At 46.4% G+C, this 27,811-nt stretch overlaps 1 protein-coding gene across 1 annotated transcript in view; it reads left to right on the forward strand.

The window, feature by feature from the left end:
• The first annotated feature begins 12,052 nt into the window (after positions 1-12,052).
• Positions 12,053-27,811, forward strand: part of inppl1a (inositol polyphosphate phosphatase-like 1a) — a 236,145-nt gene continuing 220,386 nt past the window's right edge. The window contains exon 1 of the mRNA XM_068033038.1: positions 12,053-12,421. Within this exon, the coding sequence (XP_067889139.1) occupies positions 12,264-12,421 (158 nt within the window). The 5' untranslated portion in view covers positions 12,053-12,263. The remainder of the gene's footprint in view (positions 12,422-27,811) is intronic.

A 27,811-nucleotide genomic window follows, 5' to 3' on the forward strand; every position in this document is an offset into this window, starting at 1 on the left:
TCCTCTTCCAACACCAACATATTTGTAGCTAGTAAACAACTGCGTGGAAGAAAAACGATTGTTTCTATTGATGTCCTCAAAGATTTTTCCCTTCCGGGTGTTTGCTAGAGGTGTTTAAAATCTTGAAGGGTCTGGACAGAGTAGATAGGGAGAAACTGTTCCTACTGGGGGAAGGTTCGTGAACCAGAGAACACAGATTTACTCTGATTGGCAAAAGAAGCAACGGCAACAGGAGAAAAAACTTGTGTACATATCAAGTGGTTAGCATCTGGAATGCAGTGCCCAAAAGTATGGTGAAAGCAGATTCCACCCTGGCTTTCAAAAGGGAGTTGCATAGTTACCTGAAGAGAAAAAAATTGCAGGGTTACAGGGTAAAGACGCGCAGTAGGACAAACTGTGTTGTTCTTGCAGAGTCAGCATAGACAAGACAAACAAACGAATTAGGACATACAAATTAGGAACAGGAGTAGGCCACTTGGCCCTTCGAGCCTGCTCCGCCATTCAATAAGTTCATGGCTGAACTGATTACTCCACATTTCCACCTACCCCCGATAACCTTCCACCCCCTTGCTTATCAAGAATCTATCTACCTCTGCCTGAAAAATAAACAAAGACTCTGCTTCCACCGCCTTTTGAGGAAGAGAATTCCAAAGACTCACGACCCTCTGAGAGAAAGAATTTCTCCTCATCTCTGTCTTAAATGGGCGACCCCTCATTTTAAAACAGTGACCCCTAGTTCGAGATTCTCCCACAAGGGCAAACATCCTTTCCAAATCCACCCTGTCAAGATCCTTCAGGATCTTATATGTTTCAATCAAGTCACCTCTTACTCTTTTAAATTCCAGCGGATACAAGCCTAGCCTGTCCTATCTTTCCTCGTAAGACAGCCCACCCATTCCAGGTATTAGAGTCATAGAGTTATACAGCACAGAAACAGGCCCTTCAGCCCTTTGTGTCTGTGCTGGCCATCAAGCACCTAACTATTCTAATCCCATTTTCCAGCACTTGGCCCATAGCCTTGTATGCTATGGCATTTCAAGTACTCATCTACATACTTCTTCAATGTTGTGAGGGTTCCTGCCTCTACCACCTCTTCAGGCAGTGCGTCCCAGATTCCAACCATCCTTGAAGTGAAAACATTTTCCTCAAAACACCTCAAAACCTCCTGCCCCTTACCTTAAATCTATGCCCCCTGGTTATTGACCCCTCCACTAAGGGAAAAAGTTTCTTCCTATCTATCCTATCAATGCTCCTCATAATTTTGTATACCTCAATCATGTCCCCCCCTCAGCCTTCTCTGCTCCAAGGAAAACAACCCTAGCCTTTTCAGTCTCTCTTCATAGCTGAAATGCTCCAGCCCAGGCAACATCTTGGTGACTCTCCTCTGCACCCTCCCCAGTGCAATCACATCCTTCCTATAGTGTGGTGCCCAGAACTGTACACAGTACTCCAGCTGTGGCCTAACTAGCGTTTTATACAGCTTCATAACCTCCCTGCACTTATATTCTATGCCTCGGCTAATAAAGGCAAGTATCCCATATGCCTTCCTAACCATCTTATCTACCTGTGCTGCTGCCTTCAGTGATCTATTGACAAGTACACCAAGGTCCCTCTGACCCTCTGTACTTCCTAGGGCCCTACCATCCATTGTATATTCCCTTGCCTTGTTAGTCCTCCCAAAATGCATCACCTCACACTTCTCAGATTAAATGCCATTTGCCACTGCTCTGCCCATCTTACCAGCCCATCTATATCATCCTGTAATCTAAGGCTTTCCTCCTCACTATTTACGACACCACCAATTTTCATGTCATCTGCGAACTTACTGATCATACTTCCTATATTCACGTCTAAATCATTAATGTACACTACAAACAGCAAGGGTCCCAGCACCGATCCCTGTAGTACACCACTGGTCACAGGCTTCCACTCGCAAAAACAACCCTTGACGATCACCCTCTGCCTCCTGCCACTAAGCCAATTTTGGATCCAATTTGCCAAATTGCCCTGGATCCCATGGGCTCTTACTTTCTTAACCAATCTCCCATGTGGGACCTTACTGATGTCCATGTAGACTACATCAACTACTTCACCCTCATCTACACATCTAGTCACCGCTTCGAAAAATTCAATCAAATTAGTTAGACATGATCTCCCCCTGACAAAGCCATGCTGACTATCCGTGATTATTCCCTGCCTCTCCCAGTGTAGATTAATCCTGTCCCTTAGAATTTTTTCCAATAGTTTCCCAACCACTGTTAGACTCACTGGCCTGTAATTACCTGGTTTATCCCTGCTACCCTTCTTGAATAATGGTACCACATTCGCTGTCTTCCAATCCTCTGGTACCTCTCCTGTGGCCAGAGAGTATTTGAAAATTTGTGTCAGAGCCCTCACTATCTCCTCCCTTGCCTCACATAGCAGCCTGGGATACATCTCATCTGGGCCTGGGGATTTATCCACTTTTAAGCCCGCTCAAACAGCTAATACTTCCTCCCTTTTAATACTAATATGTTCAAGGATATCACAATCCCACTCCCTGATCGCTACACCTACATCGTCCTTCTCCATAGCGAACACAGATGAAAAGTAATCATTTAAATCTGCACCTATGTCATCCGGCTCGACACACAGATTGCCACTTTGGTCCTAGTGGGCCCTACTCTTTCCCTGGTTATCCTCTTGCCCTTAATATACTTATAAAACGTCTTAGGATTTTCCTTTATCTTTCCCACCAGTGTTTTATCATGTCCCTTCTTCGCTCTCCTAATTATTTTTTTTTTTAAGTACCCCCTTACACTTTCTATACTCCTCCAGTGCCTCTGCTGTTTTCAGCGCTCTGAATCTGCCATAAGCCTGCTTTTTTTTTCTGATCCAATCATCTATATCCCTTGATATCCAGGGTTCCCTAGGCCTGTTGGTCCTACCCTTCACCTTAATGGGTACATGTTGGCTCTGAACCCTCACTATTTCCTCTTTGAATGACTCCCACTGGTCTGATGTAGTCTTTCCTACAAGTAGCTGCTCCCAGTCCACTTTGGCCAGATCCTGTTTTATCATATTAAAATTGGCCTTCCCCCAATTCAGTACCTTTATTTCTGGTCCATCTTTATCCTTTTCCGTAACTACCTTAAATCTTACAGAGTTATGGTCACTATCCCTGAAATGCTCCCTCACTGACACTTCTACCATTTGTCCGACTTCATTTCCTAGGATTAGGTCCAGTACTGCCCCTTCTCTTGTAGGACTTTCTACGTACTGGCTCAAAAAGCCTTCTTTTTGAGTAGTAAAGTAGTAAAGTTGAAAAGTAGAAATCTGCCTTCCAGACTGACTCCGTTTCTCTTCTATATTTGACTGTGCATCACCCCCTACTGTCACTCTGTATCCCATCCCCCTGCAAAATTAGTTTAAACCCCCCCTAACAGCACTAGCGAACCTCCCAGCAAGGATGTTGGTCGGGTTCCGGTTCAGGTGCAACCCGTCCAACTTGTACAGGTACCACCTTTGCCAGAAACAGACTGAGTGATCCAGGAAACTAAAGTCCTCCTTCCCGCACCTTCTCTTCAGCCACGCATTCAACTGCTCTATCCTTCTATTACTATACTCACTAGCACGTGGCACCGGGAGTAATCCAGAGATTACAACCTTTGAGGTCCTGCTTTTTAATCTGCTACCTAGCTCCCTAAATTCTTGTTGCAGGACTTCATCCCTCTTTCTACCTATGTCGTTGGTACCAATCTGTAACACAACCTCTGACTGTTCACCTTCTCCCTTCAGAATGTCCTGCAGTTGCTCCATGACATCCTTGACCCTAGCACCAGGGCGGCAACATACCATCCTGGAGTCACATTTGCGGCCACAGAAATGCCTATCTGTACCCCTTACGATAGAATCCTCTATCACTATAGCTCTTCCACTCCTTTTGCTCCCCTCCTGTGCAGCTGAGCCACCTGTGGTGCCACAGACTTGGCTCTTGCTGCATTCCCCTGAGAAGCTATCTCCCCCAACAGTATCCAAAGTAGAAAATCTGTTAGATAGGGAGATGGACCCAGGGGACTCCTGCACCACCTGCCTAGTTCTTCTACTCTGCCTGGCGTTCACCCATTCCCTTTCTGCCTGAGCAGACTTTACCTGTGGTGTGACCACCTCCCTGGAGGTGGTCAGTGGTTTGTGAAGCAGCGCCTGGAGTGGCTATAAAGGCCAATTCTGGAGTGACAGGCTCTTCCACAGGTGCTGCAGAGAAATTTGTTTGTTGGGGCTGTTGCACAGTTGGCTCTCCTCCAGGCGCGTATCCATTGTCTCTCGAGATAAGGAGGCCCAAAAGAAAGAAAGAAGAAGACCACCTCCCTGTACGTGCTATCCACGATGATCTCAGCCTCGCGGATGCTCCACAGTGTCTCCAGCCGCCACTCCAGATCCGAAATGCAGATTTCGAGTAGCTACAGCTGGAGACACTTTCTGCACACGTGTTCGCCCTGGACATTGGAAGTGTCCCTGACTTCCCACATTGCACAGGAGGAGCACTCCACATTGCCGAGCTGCCCTGACATGACTTACCTTTAATTTATCCCCTTAAATTACCCAAAAATTAGATTATTTACACTAGGGACCTTGATTCCCTAAAAAAAAACACGACCTACTATATTAAAAAAAATGTAGACCTTTCTCTTTACTTTTAGTTACTTACCCAGCTATTTAGAATTATTCCCTAACAGCAGTTACTCACCAACCAATCACCTTGCAGCTTTCCTGTGAGGTCACTGCTCACTTTGTTTTCAAACTCCGGCACGTCTGGACTCTGCTGCTCTCCCGGAAGGCAAGTGACTGGGCCGCGATCCTCGGGGTCAATATATCTGCTCCGCTCTCAGCGTTTTCCCCACAGGTCTGCTCCACTCCGCTTCCAGAAGGTAAGTAACTGGGCCGCGATCCTCGGGCTCAATTTATCAGTTCCGCTCTCAACGTTCTCCTCACAGGTCTGCTCCGCTTCCGGAAGGTAAAGGTATTAGTCTAGTAAACCTTCTCTGTACTGCCTCCAGAGCATTTACATCCTTCCTTAAATAAGGAGACCAGTACCGTACACAGTACTCCAGATGTGGTCTCACCAATGCCCTATATAGCTGAAAGCATAACCTCCCTACTTTTGTATTCAATTCCAATTTCCCCTCGCAATTAACGATAACATTCTGTTGGCTTTCCCAATTATGTGCTGTACCTGCATACTAACCTTTTGTGATTCATGCACTAGGACACCCAGAACCCTCTGCATCTCAGAGCTCTGCAATCTCTCACCATTTAGATAATATGCTTCTTTTTTATTATTCCTGCCAAAGTGGACAATTTCACACTTTCCCACACTATATTCCATTTGCCAGGTCTTTGCTCACTCACTTAACCTATCTATATCCCTTTGTAGCCCCCTTATGTCCTCTTCACAAGTTACTTTTCTACCTATCTTTGTGTCATTAGAAAATTAAGCAATCATACCTTCAGTCCCTTCATCTAAGTCATTTATATAAATTGTAAAAAGTTGAGCCCCAGCACAGATCCCTGTGGCACACCACTCATTACATCTTGCCAGCCAGAAAATGACCCATTTATACCTACTCTCTGCCCAATCTTCTATCCATGCCAATACGTTAACCCGTACACCATGAGTTTTTATTTTCTACAATAACCTTTGATGCGACACCTCATCAAATGCCTTGTGGAAATCTAAGTACATTACATCCACTGGTTCCCCTTTATCCACAGGACATGTAACTCGCTCAAAGAACGCCAATAAATTGGTTAAACATGATTTCCCTTTTACAAAAGGGTCACTGACCCGAAACGTTAACTCTGCTTCTCTTTCCACAGATGCTGCCAGACATGCTGAGTGATTCCAGCATTTCTTGTTTTTGTTTCAGATTTCAAGCATCCGCAGTATTTTGCTTTTATTACCATGTTGACTCTGCCTGATTACCTTGAATTTTTCGAAATGCCCTGCTATAATGTCTTTAATAATAGCTTCTAACATTTTCCCGAAGACAGATGTTAAGCTAACTGGCCTGTAGTTTCCTGCTTTCTGTCTCCCTCCCTTTTTGAATAAAGGAGTTAAATTCGCTATTTTCCAATCTAACAGAAACTTCCCGAATCTAGGGAATTTTGGAAAATTTAAACTAACGCTTCAACTATCTTACTAGCCACTTCTTTTAGCACCTGAGGATGAAGTCCATCAGGACCCAGGGACTTGTCAGCCTGCAGCTCCAACAATTTGTTTAGTACCACTTCCCTGGTGATTGTAATTTTCTTGAGTTCCTCCCTCCCTTCCATTTCCTGACATATAGCTAATATTGGGATTAGAATTAGAATTAGAACATTACAGCGCAGTACAGGCCCTTCGGCCCTCGATGTTGCGCCGACCTGTGAAACCATCTGACCTACACTATTCCATTTTCATCCATATGTCTATCCAATGACCACTTAAATGCCCTTAAAGTTGGCGAGTCTACTACTGTTGCAGGCAGGGCGTTCCACGCCCCTACTACTCTCTGAGTAAAGAAACTACCTCTGACATCTGTCCTATATCTATCACCCCTCAACTTAAAGCTATGTCCCCTCGTGTTTGCCATCACCATCCGAGGAAAAAGACTCTCACTATCCACCCTATCTAACCCTCTGATTATCTTATATGTCTCTATTAAGTCACCTCTCCTCCTCCTTCTCTCCAACGAAAACAACCTCAAGTCCCTCAGCCTTTCCTCGTAAGACCTTCCCTCCATACCAGGCAACATCCTAGTAAATCTCCTCTGCACCCTTTCCAAAGCTTCCACATCCTTCCTATAATGCGGTGACCAGAACTGCACGCAATACTCCAGGTGCGGCCTCACCAGAGTTTTGTACAGCTGCAGCATGACCTCGTGGCTCTGAAACTCGATCCCCCTACTAATAAAAGCTAACACACCATATGCCTGCTTAACAGCCCTATTAACCTGGGTAGCAACTTTCAGGGATTTATGTACCTGGACACCAAGATCTCTCTGCTCATCTACACTACCAAGAATCTTCCCATTAGCCCAGTACTCTGCATTCCTGTTACTCCTTCCAAAGTGAATCACCTCACACTTTTCCGCATTAAACTCCATTTGCCATCTCTCAGCCCAGCTCTGCAGCCGATCTATGTCCCTCTGTACCCTACAACATCCTTCGGCACTATCCACAACTCCACCGACCTTCGTGTCATCCGCAAATTTACTAACCCACCCTTCTACACCCTCATCCAGGTCATTTATAAAAATGACAAACAGCAGTGGCCCCAAAACAGATCCTTGCGGTACACCACTAGTAACTAAACTCCAGGATGAACATTTGCCATCAACCACCACCCTCTGTCTTGTATGCTCAATAATGAAGACTGATGCAAAATATCTGTTCATCTGCCATCTCCTTATTATCCATTATTAATTCCCCAGACTTACTTTCTATAGGACCAATGCTCACTTTATTAACTCTTTTCTTTTTAAAATATCTATAGAAACTCTTACTATCTGTCTTTATATTTCTGGCTAGCTTTTTCTTGTACTCTAATTTTACCTTCCTTATCAATCTTTTAGTCATTCTTTATACTTTTTTTTATATTCTGTCCAATATTCTGACCTGCCTCCTATCTTTGTGCAATTATAGGCTTTTTCTTTAAGTTTGATACTAACTTTAACTGTTTTACTTAACCAGGGTTGCGGGTTCCACCCTTGGAATCTTTCTTTCTTGTTGAAATGTATCTATTCTGTGTATTCTGAAATATCCCCTGAAATGTCTGACACTGCATCTCTATTGACCTATCCTTTAACCTGATTTGCCAGTTCACTTTAGCTAGCTCTGCTTTCATGCCCTCATAATTGCCCTTATTTGAGTTTAAAATACTAGTCTTGGACCCATTCTTCTCTCCCTCAAACTGAATGTAAAATTCAATCATATTATGATCGCTGCTACCTAGGGGCGTCTTAACTATGAGTTCATTAATTAATCCTATCTCGTTGCAAAATACCAGAACTCTCTGGTTGGCTCAGAACATATTGTTCCAAGAAATTATCCCGAAAACATTCTATGTACTCCTCAAATAAAAACAAGAAATGCTGGAAATACTCGGTGGAGAGAGAAGCAGAGTTAACGTTTCAGGTCAGTGATGCTTTTTCAGAACGATGTACTCCCCACCTAGGCTACCTCTGCCCATCTGAATTTTCCAGTCTATAAGTAGGTTAAAATCCCCCATAATTATTGTTGTACCTTTCTGACGAGCTGCCATTATTTCTTTCTTTATTCCCCGTCCTACAGTGTGGTTAATGTTAGGTGGCCTGTACAACACTCCCACAAGTGTGGCACAGTGGTGCAGTGGTTAGCACCGCAGCCTCACAGCTCCAGTGACCCTGGTTCGATTCTGGGTACTGCCTGTGTGGAGTTTGTAAGTTCTCCCTGTGACTGCGTGGGTTTTTGCCGGGTGCTCCGGTTTCCTCCCACAGCCAAAGACTTGCAGGTTGATAGGTAAATTGGCCATTATCAATTGCCCCTAGTATTGGTAGGGGAATTGTGGGGATGTGGTAGGAATATGGGATTAATTTAGGATTAGTATAAATATTAGTGGTTGATGGTCAGCACAGACTCGGTGGGCAGAAGGGCCTGTTTCAGTGCTGTATCTCTAAATAAAAGTGTCTTCTAGCCTTTATGACTTCTCATCTCTACCCAAACTGCTGCTACATCCTGGTCTCCTGAACCTAGGTCATCCCTCTCTTTTTCTTTGGCCTCCTTGTCTTGAGAGACAATGGGTAAATGCCTAGAGGTGGTCAGTGGTTTGTGGAGCAGTGCCTGGAGTGGCTATAAAGGCCAATTCTAGAGTGACAGACTCTTCCACAGGTGCTGCAGATAAAATTGGTTGTCAGGGCTGTTACACAGTTGGCTCTCTCGTGGCACTTCTGTCTTTTTTCCTGCCAACTGCTAAGTCTCTTCGACTCGCCACACTTTAGCCCCGCCTTTATGGCTGTCCACCAGCTCTGGCGATCACTGGCAACTGACTCCCACGACTTGTGGTCAATGTCACAGGACTTCATGTCACATTTGCAGATGTCTTTAAAGTGGAGACATGGAGGGCCGGTGGGCCTGATACCCTTGACGAGCTCGTTGTACAATGTGTCCTTGGGGATCCTGCCATTTTCCATGTGGCTCACATGGCCAAGCCATCTCAAGCCGCTGGCTCAGTAGGGTATATATGCTGGGGATGTTGGCCTCCTCGAGGACTTTGCGTTGGAGGTACGGTCCTGCCACTGATGCCAAGGATTCTCCGGAGGCAGCAAAGATGGAATGAGTTGAGACGTTGTTCTTGGCTGACATACGTTGTCCAGGCCACGCTGCCATAGAGCAAGGTATTGAGGACACAGGCTTGAAACATTCCGACTTTTGTGTTCCGTGTCAGTGCGCCATTTTCCCACACCCTATTAGCCAGTCTGGGCATAGCAGCAGACGCCTTTCCCATGCGCTTGTTGATTTCTGCATCGAGAGACAGGTTACTGCTGATAGTTGAGCCTAGGTAGGTGAACTCTTGAACCACTTCCAGAACATGGTCGTAGATATTGATGGTTGGAGCATTTCTGATGTCCTGTCCCATGATGTTCATTTTCTTGAGGCTGATGGTTAAGCCAAATTCATTGCAGGCAGCCACAATCCTGTCGATGAGTCTCTGCAGACACTCTTCTGTGTGGGTGTTAATGCAGCATCATCAACAAAGAGATCCCCGATGAGCACCTTCCGTACTTTGATCTTCCCTCTAAGACGGGCACGGTTGAACAACCTGCCATCTGATCTTGTGTGGAGGAAAAGTATCCCTCTCTATTGCACTAATATCATTAATTGACAGAGCTACCCCCTCCACCTTTTCCTAGCTTCCTGTCCTTTGGCAGTACCATGTACCTTTCAATATTCAGGTCCCAATCTATGTCATCCTGCAGCCATGTCTCTGTAATGGCTATCAGATCGTACTTATTTATTTCTATTTGTACTCTCAGTTCATTTGTTTTGTTTTGAATGTTATGTGCATTCAGATACACAGCCTTTAGTTTTGTCCTTTTATTATTTTTGTAACCTCTAGCCTTATCTGTTGATTTACTCTTAGATGTGTACGCTTTGTCCCTTCCTATCACAGTCTATCATTTCCCATATTAATACCTTTTTCTCTTGCCTTGTTTCTACTGTTTGATTTACAATATGTTCCCAAATTTGATCCCTTGCCCCCACTATTCAGTTTGAAACCATCTCTACGTCCTCTAGTTATGCGGCTCACTAGAACACTGGCCCCAGCACGTTTCAGGTGTCGACCAGCCCAACAGTACAGCACCCACTTTCCCCAGTACTGGTGCCAGTGCCCCACGAACCAGAACCCACCTCTACCACGCTAGTCTTTGAGCCACGCATTAATTTCTCTAATATTATTTGCCCTATGTCAATTTGCACGTGGCGCAGGCAATAATCCAGATATTATCTTTGAGGTTCTGCTTCTTTATTTGGCGCCTAGTTTCTCATACTGACTGTGCAAAACCTCTTTCCTTGTCCTGCCTATGTCGTTGGTACCTACATGGAACATGACGACGGAATCTTCCCCCTCCCATTGTAAGTTCCTTTCCAGCCCTGAGCAGATGTCCCGAACCCTGGCACCGGGGCAGGCAACACAGCCATCTGGACTCCCGCTCTTTGCGGCAGAGAACAGTGTCAATCCCCCTCACTATACTCTCCCCTACTCCCACCACATTCTTTTTTTTCCTCCCTCCACTTGAATGGCTTCCTGTACCATGGTCAGGTTGCTCATCCACCCTGCAACCCCCACTCTCATCCAAACAAGCTGAAAGAACCTCAAACCTGTTGGACAATCACAAAGACTGAGGCTCCTGTACTCTGGGTCCCCTTACCTGCTTCAGCTGCAGCCACACTCTCCTGTCCCTGACCAAATCAGAATACACTATCCTAAGGGGTATCACCACCTCCTGGAACAAAATATCCAGATAACTTTCCCCCGCCCTGAAGCGTCGCAGTGTCTGCACCTCAGACTCCTTTTCCAGCCGCTAACACTTAGTGCAGACAAGCCTAATGGCCCCCTTCTGTGCTGTAAACATACTATAATTTCAGGTGTGAATGGTTGAGTTTCCCATCACATTTCATGCACCCAAAACCCAACCCATTCCACTCAACCAACAAACAGAAACAAAGCCGCCATTTTGCTCCCAACGGTCGCTGCACGCTCCAGCCCCGCCCCCTCTCCAGCACGCCTCAGCCCCGCCCCCCTCTCCAGCACGCCCCAGCCCCGCCCCCTCTCCAGCACGCCCCAGCCCCGCCCCCTCTCCAGCACGCCTCAGCCCCGTCCCCTCTCCAGCACGCCTCAGCCCCGCCCCCTCTCCAGCACGCCTCAGCCCCGCCCCCTCTCCAGCACGCCTCAGCCCCGCCCCCTCTCCAGCACGCCCCAGCCCCGCCCCGCCCCCTCTCCAGCACGCCTCAGCCCCGTCCCCTCTCCAGCACGCCTCAGCCCCGCCCCTCTCCAGCACGCCTCAGCCCCGCCCCCTCTCCAGCACGCCTCAGCCCCGCCCCCTCTCCAGCACGCCTCAGCCCCGCCCCCTCTCCAGCACGCCTCAGCCCCGCCCCCTCTCCAGCACGCCTCAGCCCCGCCCCCTCTGCAGCACGCTATAGCCCCGCCCCCTCCCCAGCACGCTCAAGCCCCGCCCCCTCTCCTGGCCGCTCAAGCCCCGCCCCTCTACGGCACGCCTGAGCCCCCGCCCCCTCCCTTGCACATTCCAGCCTCGCCTCCTCCCCAGCACGCTTCAGCCCCGCCCCCGCTCCAGCCACACCTTCCTGCACGCTCCATACCCTACTGCACGCGCACGCTCCATGTCCTCCCCCGCTTTCGCACGATCCCGCATTGCCCCGCCTCCTCCCTGCACCCTATAGCCCCGCCCTCCTGCACGCTCCGGCCCCGCCCACGCAGCCTTGCCTCAGCGTGCGCCTGATTACGAGGTTGGCCCCGCCCTCCCCCTCTTCTCAGCGCCGTGCCCGGGAGCCTCGCCCGGCTAGGCGCGTGCCCGCTGGCGGGAATGCGCGGGCACATGCGCGCGCCTCCCGGCTGGTTGAGCGGCGGTTGTCGGGTCGGAGCGGCGGGAGCCTGGAGCCGGGGCGGCCGCCTGTCTGCCTTTCCCGCTGGGAATCTGTCGCCGTTGTCCTGACTGGCTTTTCCCCCCCTGACGGGGGGCGGGGAGATGGCGGGAGGCGGCTGCAGCCCCAGCCCCGCTCTGTGGTATCACCGGGACCTGAGCCGAGCGGCGGCCGAGGAGCTGCTGGCCCGGGCGGGCAGGGACGGCAGCTTCTTGGTGCGAGACAGCGAGAGTGTCAGCGGGGCCTATGCCCTCTGTGTCCTGTGAGTATCTCACCCAAATGTCGGGCTGGAAAAGTTGCAGCAAGTCTGGGGTAAATGTGCAAGTTTTCGAGTCGTTCCCAGGAGAGTTTGCAGATGTTTGTTTGGGGAATGAAGCACCGTTTTTCTCTCTTCACCTGGTTGCCAGCTTGTGGACTGCATTCGTGAACTTTACATTTAAACATCGACTTTGTAAAGTTCGGTGTTTGCCAAGGCATTTAATTTCAAATAAAACTTGCAACTTCAAAATACACTTTCAAAAGCTTGCAAATGCAAAAGGCAATAAGGCTATTTTTTGTATTTGTAAACACCCAGACAATTGCTTTGATAAACGCGAAAAAAATTGGAGCCTCTGAATCTGAACTCAGTCCCGAGTTTTGGGAATTTCTGATGAAATGCTGCTTCCTTCCTTCTTAAGCAGACTTGAGGTATCCCTGATATGTTGCGGTTCAGCCCACCACCTTGCTCTGTCAGTAATCTCAGCCCTTTTGACTTCAGGAAATGCCAGTTATTTTTATGTACAGTCTCAGTATTTTTGCAAAGTAAATGTTTGCATATGTATGTGTGTGTGTGTGTACACCTAGATGTTTATATTCAGAATGGTAGTCTCGGGAGGGGAAATGGGTTTGCATTTGTCATCCCAGAGGAGATTGAGTTGGCGAGTTTTCTTGCATATTTGTGCAGTTTCTTTGGATGTCGCTTTTTTGTAAAGTTGTCACTTGACGTGCGAAGTCCTCTATAGCATAGGCATCCATTAATTACAAATGTCGAGGGAAACATGATATTTGTTCACTGAAAATTATTTAGGCAAATAATGTATATTTGAAGATCCTTTGCATAGCATGCTTTGCCTAATCTTGTTTGCTTGCTTTTAATGGCTCCATATTGAACAAGACTAGTCCAGCAGATCAATCCCAGGGAAAATGAACACACCGTCACGGAAGCAATGTTAATTACTTTTTTCTCTCTCACTACTTCAGCAATTTGGTACTGCAGCTTTTTAAAAAAATTGGGTTGACTTAATGTCACTTGGGGAGAGATTAAATTGCGTAACTTTTTATTTTCCCCCTTGTATGTACAACAAACTCGACTGTTTTTAGGATCTGGGAGCTGAGTTTGGTGAGTTCCATCTAAAAGGAGTGAAATTTCTGGGGTATGTTGGCATATTTGTGATGTGAAAACTTCTTTTGAGATTGTTAATGTGATCTGATTGTTTTGGGATTTTTGCAGTTGTTTCTGATGTAGGGGATTGAATGTCGACTGTGATCCAAGTGAGGTAAAAACACTACAGACTGACTAATTTTGTTCTTTAACAGTTGGCATTCTCAAGGTTAAAGTTACTTCTGTCAGTTGGTAGCAGTTTGATTTCATTCTAGAAACTGTGATGAACCAAATGAAGCTGGTATTCGGTTGGGCTTGCGTTTAAAACTGAAGTCACTGGTTGTTCTCTCAATACCTGTTAAATACTAGGGGAAGGTCATCTGTGACAGCAATTGGGATGCAGCTGATCATTACTCCATTGAACAAGCTGCAACGTGTGGATGTCAGGGAGGGATGTGACTGGGTTCAGCTGTGAAGTTGAAAAAATTTAAAGGGAAAAAAGCATGCATTTTTATTGCACATTTTATGACCTGTGGCTGTAAAGCACTTTGGGACTGCTTATCAAGTGTTTCTGAACTGTAGTCAATGGAGGAAATGCAGCAGGCAATTTGCGCACAGCAAGATCCCGCAAACAACAATGGGAATCTGATTTTAGTCATGTTGGATGAGGGTCAGAACATTGGGAAGAACTCCTGGCCTTCCTCCAGTAATGCCGTGAGAGGGCAGATGAGACCTCGGTTTAATAATATCTGAAGGACAGCCCCTCCCACAGTGCGGCGCTCCCTCTGCCCTGCCCCTCCCACAGTGCGGCGCTCCCTCTGCCCTGCCCCTCCCACAGTGCGGCGCTCCCTCTGCCCTGCCCCTCCCACAGTGCGGCGCTCCCTCTGCCCTGCCCCTCCCACAGTGCGGCGCTCCCTCTGCTCTGCCCCGTGTCTACCAGCCATGCTTTTGTTTCTGGAATGGGATTTAAACTCTCAACCTTCTGACTCAGGTGAGGATGTTACCCACTGTGTTATGGCTGAAATCCTGATAAAGACAATTTTCTTGACTGGGTAGTTAGGTGACGTACCTGGAGGGGTGGTGGGATGGTGTAGGGGCATGCTGGTCTCTTTAGCACTGTACAATGAGAGGATGTGGTGCTTTTAGGAATGATGAAGTTGGGGCCAAGGAAAGGGCAACTTCTGCTTACAGGCGTTACTTGCAGGTGAACATGTAGAGGATATAGTCCTGGTACAGGCAAGAGGACGGTGATGGCGATTTTATTTGAAATCTATTTATCCCAGGATCACGGAATCGCAGAATTGTTATAGAGCAGAAAGGCCATTCGGCCCACCACATCCGCACTAGCTCTCTGAAAGAGCAGTTCCCTCAGTCCTGTTCCCCTGCCTTCTCCCGATAACCCTGCAAATTCTTCCTTTTCATATAACTGTCGAATTCCCTTTTCAATTGAACCTGCCTCCACCACATTCTCGGGCAGTGCATTCCAGACCTTAACCACTCGCTGCGTGAAAAAGTTTTTCCTCATGTCGCTTTTGCTTCTCTTACCAAATACTTTAAACCTGTGCGCCCTCTCGTTCTCGATCCTTTCACAAGTGAGAACTGTTTCTCTCTATCTACTCTGTCCAGACCCCTCATGATTTTGAATACCTCGATCAATTCCAATTTATAGGTTGTGACATTCTCATGAGTGTCACAGACTGATGTCTCACAGTGTGAGGGACTGGTTTCTTTCATGTAGATTGGCGTCGAAGGACTGATGTCTCGACCACAAAACAGTTCTCAAAGGGGAAACACTGTTTTCGGGTGATGAAAGTGCAAACGAGAACACAAGAAAGAAAGTGATGTCACTGTCTTTCAATGTTTCTGAAAGATGGCTTTCAGCATTGAGGGGCTTTGAGAGAGTAAGTAAGGAGAAATTCAGGGGAGACAGTGGCGTAGTGGTATTGTTACTGGACTAGTAATCCACAGACCCAGGGTAATACTCTGAGGTAAAAACAAGAAATGCTGGAATCACTCAGCAGGTCTGGCAGCATCTGTGGAAAGAGAAGCAGAGTTAACGTTTCGGGTCAGTGACCCTTCTTCGGAAGGGTCCCGAAGAAGGGTCACTGACCCGAACTGTTAACTCTGCTTCTCTTTCCACAGATGCTGCCAGACCTGCTGAGTGATTCCAGCACTTCTTGTTTTTGTTTCAGATTTCCAGCATCCGCAGTATTTTGCTTTTATAATACTCTGAGGTAATGGGTTCAAACCCACCATGGAATTTAATAAAAATCTGGAATTGAAAGTGAATCTCAGTTTCGTGGCACCATTACTATCATGAATTGTTGTAAAAACCCATTTGGTTTACTAGTGTCCTTCAGGGCAGGAAATCTGCTCCCCATACCTGGTCTGGCCTACATGTGACTCCAGACCCGCAGCAATGTGGTTGACTCTTAACTGCCTCTGAGATGGCCAAGCAAGCCACTCAGTTGTACAAAACTGCCAAAACAGTTGAAAAGAAATAAAACTGGACGGAACATCCAACATCGACCTAGGTACTGGAAACGACAACGACAAACCCAGCCCTTTCAACCCAGTGAAGTCCTCCTTACTAATGTCTCGGGGCTTGTGCTAAAGTTGGGAGAACTGTCCCACAGACTAGTCAAGTAGCAGCCTGATGTAGTCATACTCTTGGAAATGTACCATACATCCAGTGTCCTAGACGCTACCATCACCATTCCTCGGTATGTCCTGTCCCACCGGCAGGACAGTCTCGCCAGAGGTGGCGACACACTGGTATACAGTCAGGAGGGAGTTACCCTGGGAGTCCTCAACATTGACTCCCCATGAAGTCTCATAGCATCAGCTCAAACATGGGCAAGGATTACCTCCTACTGCCCTCCCTCAGCTGCTGAATCTTTTCTCCTCCATGTTGAACACCACTTGGAAGAAGCACTGAGGGTGGCAAGGGCACAGAATGTACTCTGGGTTGGGGACTTCAATGTCCCTCACCAAGAGTGGCTTGACCGAGCTGACCGAGACTTGTAGGACGTATCTGCCAGACAGGGCCTGCAGCAGCTGGCGAGGGAATCAACGAGGGAAAAACCTATTCGACCTCGTACTCACCAATCTACCTGTTGCAGATACATCTGTCCATCGCAGTATTGGTAGGTAGACCATTGCACAGTCCTTGTGAAAACAAAGTTCTGTCTTCACACTGAAAATACCCTCCATAGTTGTGTGGCACTACCACCAGGCTCAATGGGATAGATTCAGAACAGAGCTGGCAGCTCAAAACTGGGCATCCATGTGGCACCATGGACCATCAGCAGCAGCAGAATTGTATTCAACCACATGTAACCTCATGACCTGGCATATCTCCCACTCTACCATTACCATCAAGCTGGGGGACCAACTCTGGTTCAATGAAGAGTGCAGGAGGGCATGCCAAGAGCAGTACCAGGCATACCTCAAAATGAGGTAGCGGCCTGGTGAAGCTACAATACAGGACTCTACAATGCATGCCAACAGTGGAAGCAGACAGAGCTAAGCGATCTCGCAACAAACTGATCAGATCAAATCTCTGCAGTCCTGCCATATGTCAGTCGTGAATGGTGGTAGACAGTGAAACAACCGGCACAAGCATGATGGGACAAATGACCACCTTTTGTGTTGTAAGATTCTACAATTCATATCTATTAAACTTAAAAAAAAAAAATATTTTCAACCTCAGAACTAGACATTCCTATTTTCATAGTGGGATAACCCCTTCCATATCTTGCAGGAGTGTTCATAGTGTCTGGCTCGCAGACCAGAAAATACCCACTTGGATGTTTTATACTTTGAATATTTGACTGTTGTATTGAGTAGTGATTGGCATCTTTCCAGTTCTGGTGGTTGATCTTGACAGTGTAATATAGCAAAAATTAAAAGTTTGGCACCACCAGTTGCTTTTGGATTGTGTGTATGACCTCACATAACCCCCAGGGTATTTAAACAAAAGAACAGAGTTGATGTGAGGACTGACCCTTGTACTTTGAAATGACTCGGACAACAACTTCAACTTGCACATATTTTTTTTTTCTTTTGGGCCTCCTTATCTCGAGAGACAATGGATACGCGCCTGGAGGTGGTCAGTGGTTTGTGAAGCAGCGCCTGGAGTGGCTATAAAGGCCAATTCTGGAGTGACAGGCTCTTCCACAGGTGCTGCAGAGAAATTTGTTTGTTGGGGCTGTTGCACAGTTGGCTCTCCCCTTGCGCCTCTGTCTTTTTTCCTGCCAACTACTAAGTCTCTTCGACTCGCCACAATTTAGCCCTGTCTTTATGGCTGCCCGCCAGCTCTGGCGAATGCTGGCAACTGACTCCCACGACTTGTGATCAATGTCACACGATTTCATGTCACGTTTGCAGACGTCTTTATAACGGAGACATGGACGGCCGGTGGGTCTGATACCAGTGGCGAGCTCGCTGTACAATGTGTCTTTGGGGATCCTGCCATCTTCCATGCGGCTCACATGGCCAAGCCATCTCAAGCGCCGCTGACTCAGTAGTGTGTATAAGCTGGGGGTGTTGGCCGTTTCAAGGACTTCTGTGTTGGAGATATAGTCCTGCCACCTGATGCCAAGTATTCTCCGAAGGCAGCGAAGATGGAATGAATTGAGACGTCGCTCTTGGCTGGCATACGTTGTCCAGGCCTCGCTGCCGTAGAGCAAGGTACTGAGGACACAGGCCTGATACACTCGGACTTTTGTGTTCCGTGTCAGTGCGCCATTTTCCCACACTCTCTTGGCCAGTCTGGACATAGCAGTGGAAGCCTTACCCATGCGCTTGTTGATTTCTGCATCTAGAGACAGGTTACTGGTGATAGTTGAGCCTAGGTAGGTGAACTCTTGAACCACTTCCAGAGCGTGGTCGCCAATATTGATGGATGGAGCATTTCTGACATCCTGCCCCATGATGTTCGTTTTCTTGAGGCTGATGGTTAGGCCAAATTCATTGCAGGCAGACGCAAACCTGTCGATGAGACTCTGCAGGCATTCTTCAGTGTGAGATGTTAAAGCAGCATCGTCAGCAAAGAGGAGTTCTCTGATGAGGACTTTCCGTACTTTGGACTTCGCTCTTAGACGGGCAAGGTTGAACAACCTGCCCCCTGATCTTGTGTGGAGGAAAATTCCTTCTTCAGAGGATTTGAACGCATGTGAAAGCAGCAGGGAGAAGAAAATCCCAAAAAGTGTGGGTGCGAGAACACAGCCCTGTTTCACACCACTCAGGATAGGAAAGGGCTCTGATGAGGAGCCACCATGTTGAATTGTGCCTTTCATATTGTCATGGAATGAGGTGATGATACTTAGTAGCTTTGGTGGACATCCGATCTTTTCTAGTAGTCTGAAGAGACCACGTCTGCTGACGAGGTCAAAGGCTTTGGTGAGATCAATGAAAGCAATGTAGAGGGGCATCTGTTGTTCACGGCATTTCTCCTGTATCTGACGAAGGGAGAACAGCATGTCAATAGTCGATCTCTCTGCACGAAAGCCACACTGTGCCTCAGGGTAGATGCGCTCGGCCAGCTTCTGGAGCCTGTTCAGAGCGACTCGAGCAAAGACTTTCCCCACTATGCTGAGCAGGGAGATTCCACGGTAGTTGTTGCAGTCACCTTTGTTTTTATAGAGGGTGATGATGTTGGCATCGCGCATGTCCTGGGGTACTGCTCCCTCGTCCCAGCACAGGCATAGCAGTTCATGTAGTGCTGAGAGTATAGCAGGCTTGGCACTCTTGATTATTTCAGGGGTAATGCTGTCCTTCCCAGGGGCTTTTCTGCTGGCTAGGGAATCAATGGCATCACTGAGTTCCGATTTGGTTGGCTGTATGTCCAGCTCATCCATGACTGGTAGAGGCTGGGCTGCATTGAGGGCAGTCTCAGTGACAGCATTCTCCCTGGAGTACAGTTCTAGGTAGTGCTCAACCCAGCGGTCCATCTGTTTGCGTTGGTCAGTGATTATGTCCCCCGATTTAGATTTGAGGGGGGTGATCTTCTTGATGGTTGGCCCAAGAGATCTCTTCATGCCATCATACATTCCTCTGATGTTTCCGGTGTCTGAGGCCAGCTGAATATGACTGCATAGGTGTTGCCAGTAGTCGTTTGCGCAACGCCTAGCTGTTCTTTGTGCAGTACTTCTGGCTGCTTTAAGTGCTGCGGATGTTAAATCGCTGGGGGCTTTCTTGTAGTTCAAAAGTGCAATGCGCTTAGCGGCTATGACAGGTTCCAGCTCTTCATTATGAGATTGAAACCAGTCTGCATTTCTCTTCGCACTTTTGCCGTAGGTGGTCAAAGCTGACTCATAGATGGCATCTCTGATGTGGGCCCACTTGGTCTCAGCATCCCCTGTGGGAGTGTTTTGAAGGGCTGTTACAAGTGAATTTAGAAATTTTGTAACAGCTGTGGGTGAGAAATTCTGCTCGTGTTGATGCGCGGGTGGCCCTTTTGCTTGGAATGATGCAACTTCTTTGGTCTGAGTCTAACCTTGCTGCACACCAGGGAGTGGTCGGTGTCGCAGTCCGCACTGTGGAAGCTGCGTGTGATTTGAACACTGTTTAAGGCGGCTCGCCTTGTGACAATGAGGTCTAGCTGGTGCCAACGACGTGATCTTGGGTGCCTCCATGAAACCTGGTGACAGGGTTTAGTGTGAAAGAACGAGTTGGTGATGCAGAGGTTATGATAGGTACACAACTCAAGCAGTCTCTGCCCGTTCTCATTCATCCTTCCAACGCCATAGCGCCCAAGGCAGGAGGGCCATGAGTCAAGGTCGGCCCCAACCCTGGCATATAGCTTCATTAATGTAGCAAAACATCCCAAGCACTTCACAGGAATGTTACATGTTGGGGTAGGCAACCATAAGCTTGGTCACAGTTGAAAGACTGTTCAATACATCAGCAAAATACTCTTCTCACATCTCGATGTGATTCAACAGAACTGCGAGCTGGTGATTAATTCATCTTTTGCATAGTCTGATTCGGAACAGAACAGTTTCCTTTGTGTTATTTTGAGCCTTGGTTCTTTTTTTTTTGCAAATCTTCACATTTTCTTTTTGATTTGACCACTTGTGTTGACACTTCCATTTGTTAACAGAATTGGCTTGTTGCCCAGTGGGTGCAGAAAGCCCTTGTTCATACTGCAGAAAGTAGTGTCTGTCGGCCTGATTGCTTTCAGGTAAATGCAGCATCTGACGTGGCACAGCACCATGTAGGTCAGGAAGAGGTCAGACCAGCGTTGACTACCTGATCTCAACCTGGGCTGCAGTTAGTCTCCAAGTCCTGGATCAAGGAGGAGAAGCCATGTTAAACTTTATATAGCTCCTTTAACACAGTAAAACATCCTAAGTGATTTACAGACACGTTATCAAACAAAATTGGACATTCAGCCACATAAGGAGACCAAAACCTTGGTCAGAGTGGTAAGTTTTAAGGAGCGCCTTAGAAGAAGTGAGAGCGGAGAGGTTTCGGGAGGGTATTCCAGAGCTTAAGCCTCGGCAGCTGAAGGCACGGCTGCCGATGGGCGAAGTAAATCAGAATGCACAAGAAGCCAGCATTGGAGGAGTACAGGACCTTGGAGGGTTGTAGGACCGGCGAAGGTTACAGAGATAGGGAGACAGCAAAGTCACAGAGGGATTTGATCTGGAGGATGAGACATGTCTTTTAGGTTTGGTTGGACTGTTTCTCCCAAATGAATGGCTAACCTGTGGCACTTGCTGTGATAATGTATTTTGTAGAAGTGTGTTAAAGAATGTTGCAGGATTATTATATGAATGTTTCCTTGTACTGTCAGAAGGTGCAGTGCAATCTGAACACAGTTTAATCTTTGGTCTAGACTAATATTGATCGGGGATTGTCACATAGAGTTTGGTTTTCTCCTGCAGTTCTCTTAATATTTAGATTTGCTTGGTCCAACAACTTTGTACTAAAATTATCACCAGGCAACTAGCTTCTCTCTCTTTTCAGTCATAGGGTTTTTGTGTTCAGCTTGCAAAGCAAGTTAGATTTTCATAGATTATATAAATGACTGAGTTTGTAAATGATGAGGAATTTCAGATCCTGTGTGGCCACATCTGCCATGTAGGTTGTAGCATGTTCGTGCAATACAATTTAACTCATTTGTCTTGAGTAATTGAGGGAGGTCAATTTTATATGTGGGTTTTAAATGAAGAGTTTTGTATGTACTTTTGGAGTAATGGAATCATACAGGACTATGACCCTTATTCTGGAATTCCCTTCCTTTCCCCGCCACAAGACAGAAGATGAGTGCTGGGCAAAGGAGTGCTGAGGTACCAGTACGTTAAATGTATCTTGGGGAGATTGATACATGATTGATGTATACTTAGTACATCCACCCCGTTGGATGTATAGCCAGTCATGTAGCACTAATCTCGAGGCTTTGGGAGAATAGTAAAGCAAAAAAGAATAATTAAACTTGCATGGCATATTGTATAACCTATTTTCATGACAAAATGTCGTGAATTACTTCTGGAATGCATTGACTGCTGTGTGTTTTGCAGTGGCAGTTATCCTGTGTTTTACCAACAATAAAAAGATGCAGATACTCTTGTGTGATGGTACTAGTTGAAGCAGGAGTAATGGCTGGGAGATTCCTTGTCCTCTTAATTGTCAGAGGATTTTTTAACGTCTATTTGAACAGGCTGACAGGATGCTGGTTTGATATATCAACTGAAGGATGGTACCTCCCACAATGCAGAAATTCTTCCAAGAGGTATCAGCCTATATTGTGAGCCAAAGTCCTGGTGTGGGGCTCCAACACACAAATTTTTGACTTGAGGTGTGAATGCTACCAAGTACCCACAATTATGTCTTATCCATCTCATCAGTCTCTGAGCAGGAAACGACCTGGTGCAATGGAGCAGATGAGACATTGAGTAGAATGACGATGTTCCTGTCTGTAAATCTGGTGGATGTTGATTGATGATCTGTATGCGCACGTGTTTTGCTAAACTTGTTTAATGTATTGGTTTCACTAAACTGGTTAAAAATATTACTTGTCAGTAGATTTCTGGTTGTGTAGTATACTTAATTTCTGTCCTCCAGCTATAGCCCCCTGTAACAGTGACAGGTCAGTAACTACCAGGCCTTTGCCAGAAGAGAAAAATTTGTTCTTGATCTGCTTGACACTTTTTGCAGTTCAGATGGACAGGTGTCGCTATCTCATGCATGCGTCATTGTGCTGGACTGAAATCCTAGTGACGGCATTGAACACCATTTGGCGCTGGGGAGGGGGGGATTGGTGGTGGGTGGGGGAGAAAACATAAAGTATCCAAACTGGGAAGCATCGTTATGTTAAAAGGTAGTGCTTCTGTTCATGCCTTGCCAGTATTCCTTCCACTTTCTAGCTACAGGCTTTCTGAGATGTTGAAGTGGAGGAGAGAGGGGAAAGGATCATGCAGGCCTGCCTATACAAGGGGAAAAGGTAACTGAGTGCTCAGGACAGATTTAACCAATAGCAATGATGGACTACGGTCACATGCTGCTTTTGTTGATTGCTTTTACTTACTGCTGGCGTGCATTGGGATCGGCCCATTTATACTGTCTTGTTTAATAGTTCAGAGTGGTTGCTGGCAGTGCTCTAATACAAAGGGGGGAAATTAATGAGTTGGGTGGAGTCTGACATTCGGAATTTCATGTGGTCTATGGGAAGGAGCATTTGACAGTGTGACCTTTTTTTGCTATGCTTTCTGGTTTTTAAACAGGAACAGAAAGGCAAGTAGAGCAGAAATGAGAAGTTGGTTTAAGTTGTATTTTCATTACCATATGTGTAAAACAAACCTGTCTAAAATGAAGGCACTTAATTTTACTGCTTTGCGTGAGAGTCCCTCAATTTGGATTTGCCTTGTAATCTGCAAACTATCATGCTTGACCCAGGGTTGTATTTCACTGTTAATTGAACCTCAGGAAAGGTAGTCTTTTATAACAAAGGCTGATTCAGTGCTCTTATTTGCTATTTACTGACTCTTGCTGCAAGTACATGTGTGAGGAGGTCAGGTGAGGTTTGACGTTGGCTTGGCTATGGTGCCTGCTGTGGATGCAGAGTAGGTTGAAACTTGTGCTTCCTGTGTGAATGTTTTCATCCTGCCACAAACTCTGTACCCTTGCTACCAATTCCATTCCCCCACCCCTGGCTGCTGTCATGGGTTGAATCAGACTGTTTGCAAGCTCATCGTCCTATTTGCTGAGCTGAGTTTGCCCTCTCCTCTCCCATCACTAAGACTGTCTACTTCTAATTCCATAACGTTGCCTGTCTCAACCTCTGCCTCAGCCCTCCTGCTGCTGAAGTCTATGCTATTGCCACCCCCAGACTCTATTATTCCAGTGCATTCCTGGCTGGCCTCCCATCCTGCACTTTCCATAAACTTCAGCTCATTCAAAACTCTGCCCATGTTCTGATCTGCGCCAAGTCCTACTCACCCATCATGCCTGTGCTTGCTGACCTGCGTTGACTCCCGGTCCCACAATGCTTCTAATTTAAAATACGCATCCTTGTATTCAAGTACCTCCTACCACCTTGCTCTCCCGACCTCCTGCAACCCTCCTTGAATTCTGGCTTCTTCTGTGTCTCCCAGTCCCTTTGCCCCATCTGCCAGCAGCCGTGCCTTCAGCTGTCTTGGCCCTGAGCTCTGCAATTCCTTCCCTAAATGTCATGTCCTTTAAGACCCTCCTTAAACTCCAGCTCTCTGACTCAGCTTTTAGTCGTCTTTCCACCCACCTCTCTTTCCCCCCCCCCCCCCCAACGCCCCAACCAAATGATCTCCTGTAGTCTGTTTCGATTTTTGCTATTATGCTTTTGTCGAGTATCAGAAATGTAGATTGGAATTTAACTGCGTTTGGAGACCCTTTTACATTGTTCTAAGGTGTAGAAAGTAATTTACTTTGAAGCACTTTGGTTTTGTTATGTTAAAGGCGCTACATAAATGCAAGTTGTCGTTGACTGGTCAGTTGGGTAAGGTATCGGAGTAAGTTGACACCAACAAAAGGGGAGAGAGGGAAGCTTGGTGTAGGGAAAAAAGGAGTGGAGCTTCTGTGCATAAGATGCGAATGTGACACCTTCCTGAGGGTGAAGTTGTGGTTTCACACCCGAGCACAGTGCTCAGAAACCACTAGTTGTGATGCTTAGGGCATTTGTTTTTAGTGCTTCAGCTTTTAGTAATACAGTTTAAAAGAGATTTCCTGAGATCAGCAGGTTATAGTCATTTCTCTTCCTCTTTCCCTCAGTCATTTCTTCTGCTGACGGTGCTTCCTACTGGGGTCAGCTTCCATATGTAACGTTGGCCTAAGTGTCCACTCTTCACTTAGAGCTGAGATACTGAATGTCAGCAAGCTATTCTACCATGAAGGGCAACAGAGCTGAGCCAGATCTAGTTCACACCACTTTTCCAGGAGTTAATAGATAATCGGGGATGGGAACCGTTAATCATCATCATCTCCCAATTCCAAGAGTACTGAAGCCAGCTGTATTCCAGCTCCTGCTCCAGCTGAATTCCACTGACATGGCAAAGACAGCGGATTGAACCTGGGACCTTCTAGTTGATGTGACTTGTTATTACCAAAGGAGTTTTGCAAGGAACGGACTTGCAAAGATGGTGCCTCAGCTCATCTTGAAATAGTTCATAGCAGATCAATACATATTTTTTTTCAAAGTATGGGCATTGCAGCGGATGCAGTGGCATAATGGTAATGTCACTGGACTAGTAATCCAGAGGCCTAGGCTAATGCTCTGGGGACATGGGGTCGAATCCCACCATGGCAGAACTAATAATTCTGGAATTAAAAAAAGCCAGTCTGCTGGTGACGATCAAAAAACCATCTGGTTCACTAATGTCCTATAAGGAAGGAAATCTGCCATCCTTACCTGGTCTGGCCTACATGTGGCTCCAGACTCTCAACAATGTGGCTGATTCTGAAGTGACCTAGCAAGCCACTCAGTTCAAGGGCAATTATGGGTGAAATAAATGCTGGCTTGGCTGGTGATGCCTACACCCCACGAACGAATATAAAAAGAAAATACAGCAGCCATTTTCCACACAGTAAATTAGAATTATAGAAAGCTTATGGCACAGAAAGAGGCCACTTGGCCCATCGAGTCTGAGCCAGCTAAAAAAAAAGAGCCACTTTCCAGCATTTGGTCCGTAGCCCAGCAGGTTATGGCATTTCAGGTGCCCATCCAGACACATTTTAAATGATATGAGGGTTTCTGCCTCTACCATCCTAGAGGCAGAGAGTTCCAGACCCCCATCACATTCTGGCTGAAAATCTTATCCTCATCTCCCCTCTACTCCTTCTACCAGTCACTTTAAATCTATGTCCCCTAGCCACTGACTTCTCTGCTAAGCTAAATAGGCCCTTCACATCCACTCTATCCAGGCCCCTCATAATTTTGTACATCTCACTCTAATCAGTCTCCTCTGTTCCAAGGAAAACAACCCCAGCCTATCCAGTCTTTCCTCACAGCTGCAATTTTCCAGTCCTGGCAACTTCCTCGTAAATCTCCTCTGTATCCTCTCTAGTACAATTACATCCTTTTTGTAATGCGGTGACCAGAACTGCACACAGTACTCATGTTTTATATAGTTCCAGCCTAACCTCCCTGCTCTTAGAGTCTATACCTTGGCTAATAAAGGAAAATTCCGATAGCTAGCAAGATTAAACGACCAGTTAATTTGCTTTGGTACTATTGGTCCAGGGATGACTATTGGTCTAAATACTAGAGTCATGTATAACTCAAATATTGCAACATAATTTTTAACATCCACCTGAACAGGAGACAGGCCTCAGTTTAACATCTCATCCGAAAATGAGCATCTCTGACATTGCAGCGCTCTCATATTGAGATGTCAACTTAAATGGAGTTGAGGTACAGATCAGCCATGATTTAACTGAATGATGGAACAGGCTTGAGGAGCTGAATGGCCTACTCCTGTTCCTGTGTTCTGCAATGGGTCTTCAATCCACAACCACCTGAATTCAGAGGCGAGAGTGCTTTCAGTGAACATAACTCACAGTTGGAAGGGGAAGTTTGACAGATTATTTCTCAGCTGTAATATCTCAGTGCTTGAGTCACTAAAAGATATTATTTTCAAAGTTTAATGTGTTTACAGGTCACCATTTGAAATAATTTTGAATTTCTGTCAGAAAATCAAATTAAGCGTTACATTTTTGAAGCTGCCAATATAGATTAGATTAGAGATACAGCACTGAAACAGGCCCTTTGGCCCACCGAGTCTGTGCCGACCATCAACCACCCATTTATACTAATCCTACACTAATCCCATATTCCTACCAAACATCCCCACCTGTCCCTATATTTCCCTACCACCTACCTATACTAGTGACAATTTATAATGGCCAATTTACCTACCAACCTGCAAGTCTTTTGGCTTGTGGGAGGAAACCGGAGCACCCGGAAAAAACCCACGCAGACACAGGGAGAACTTGCAAACTCCACACAGGCAGTACCAGGAATCGAACCCGGGTCCCTGGAGCTGTGAGGCTGCAGTGCTAACCACTGCGCCGCCCATGAAGTTTGATTATTCCATCTGTGTGGGTTTTAGGGGCACACTGAAGATTTGTATCTTGTTGCACCAAAATCTAAATATAAAAGTACTTGTAAGTTTCAGACCGAGCTCACAGTGCTGCTGTTTTAGCTTTACAACCTGCCGCTGGGCTTCCCCGATTCTGCTAGTCTACAACTGTTCCAGAGATAACTGACTTAACAGAATAAATGCTAGAAGCTGTGTTGTGAACTCCTGTAATTTGTGTTAACTTTTAGTGTTGCACCTTCAACCTGTAGTTTAACCCATCAGAAAACTTCTCTAAGGATATTTATTTGGCTTTTGCATCAGTGGAGATTATAAAATGAAAGAACTTGCATAAAGCACCACTCGGGAGGTTCCACAACACTTTAAAGGCAATTAACTACTTTTTTTGGAAGTGTGGTCGCTATTGCAGTTTAGAAATTGTGGCAAATAATTTGAGCACGGCAAGCTCTCAGAAATGGTATTCAGATAGGAACTAGATAATCTGCTTTAGTGATATTGGTTAAGGAATAAGGTCCTAAGATGCCAAGGAGAACTAGTGTGTGTAGTGCCATGTGTCCTTTACATTCACCTGAGGGAGCACGTGGAGCCTCTGTTAGATATCTCACCCAAAATTGGCACCTTCGTATTTGCAGCATTCCCTCAGTGTTACTTTGGCGTGTCAGCCCAAATTTTGTGTTCAAGTCTCTGGAGTGGAGTTTGAACCCATGATTTCTGACTC

Source organism: Heterodontus francisci, chromosome 6, assembly GCF_036365525.1.
Source record: "Heterodontus francisci isolate sHetFra1 chromosome 6, sHetFra1.hap1, whole genome shotgun sequence".
Taxonomy (NCBI): Eukaryota; Metazoa; Chordata; class Chondrichthyes; order Heterodontiformes; family Heterodontidae; genus Heterodontus; species Heterodontus francisci.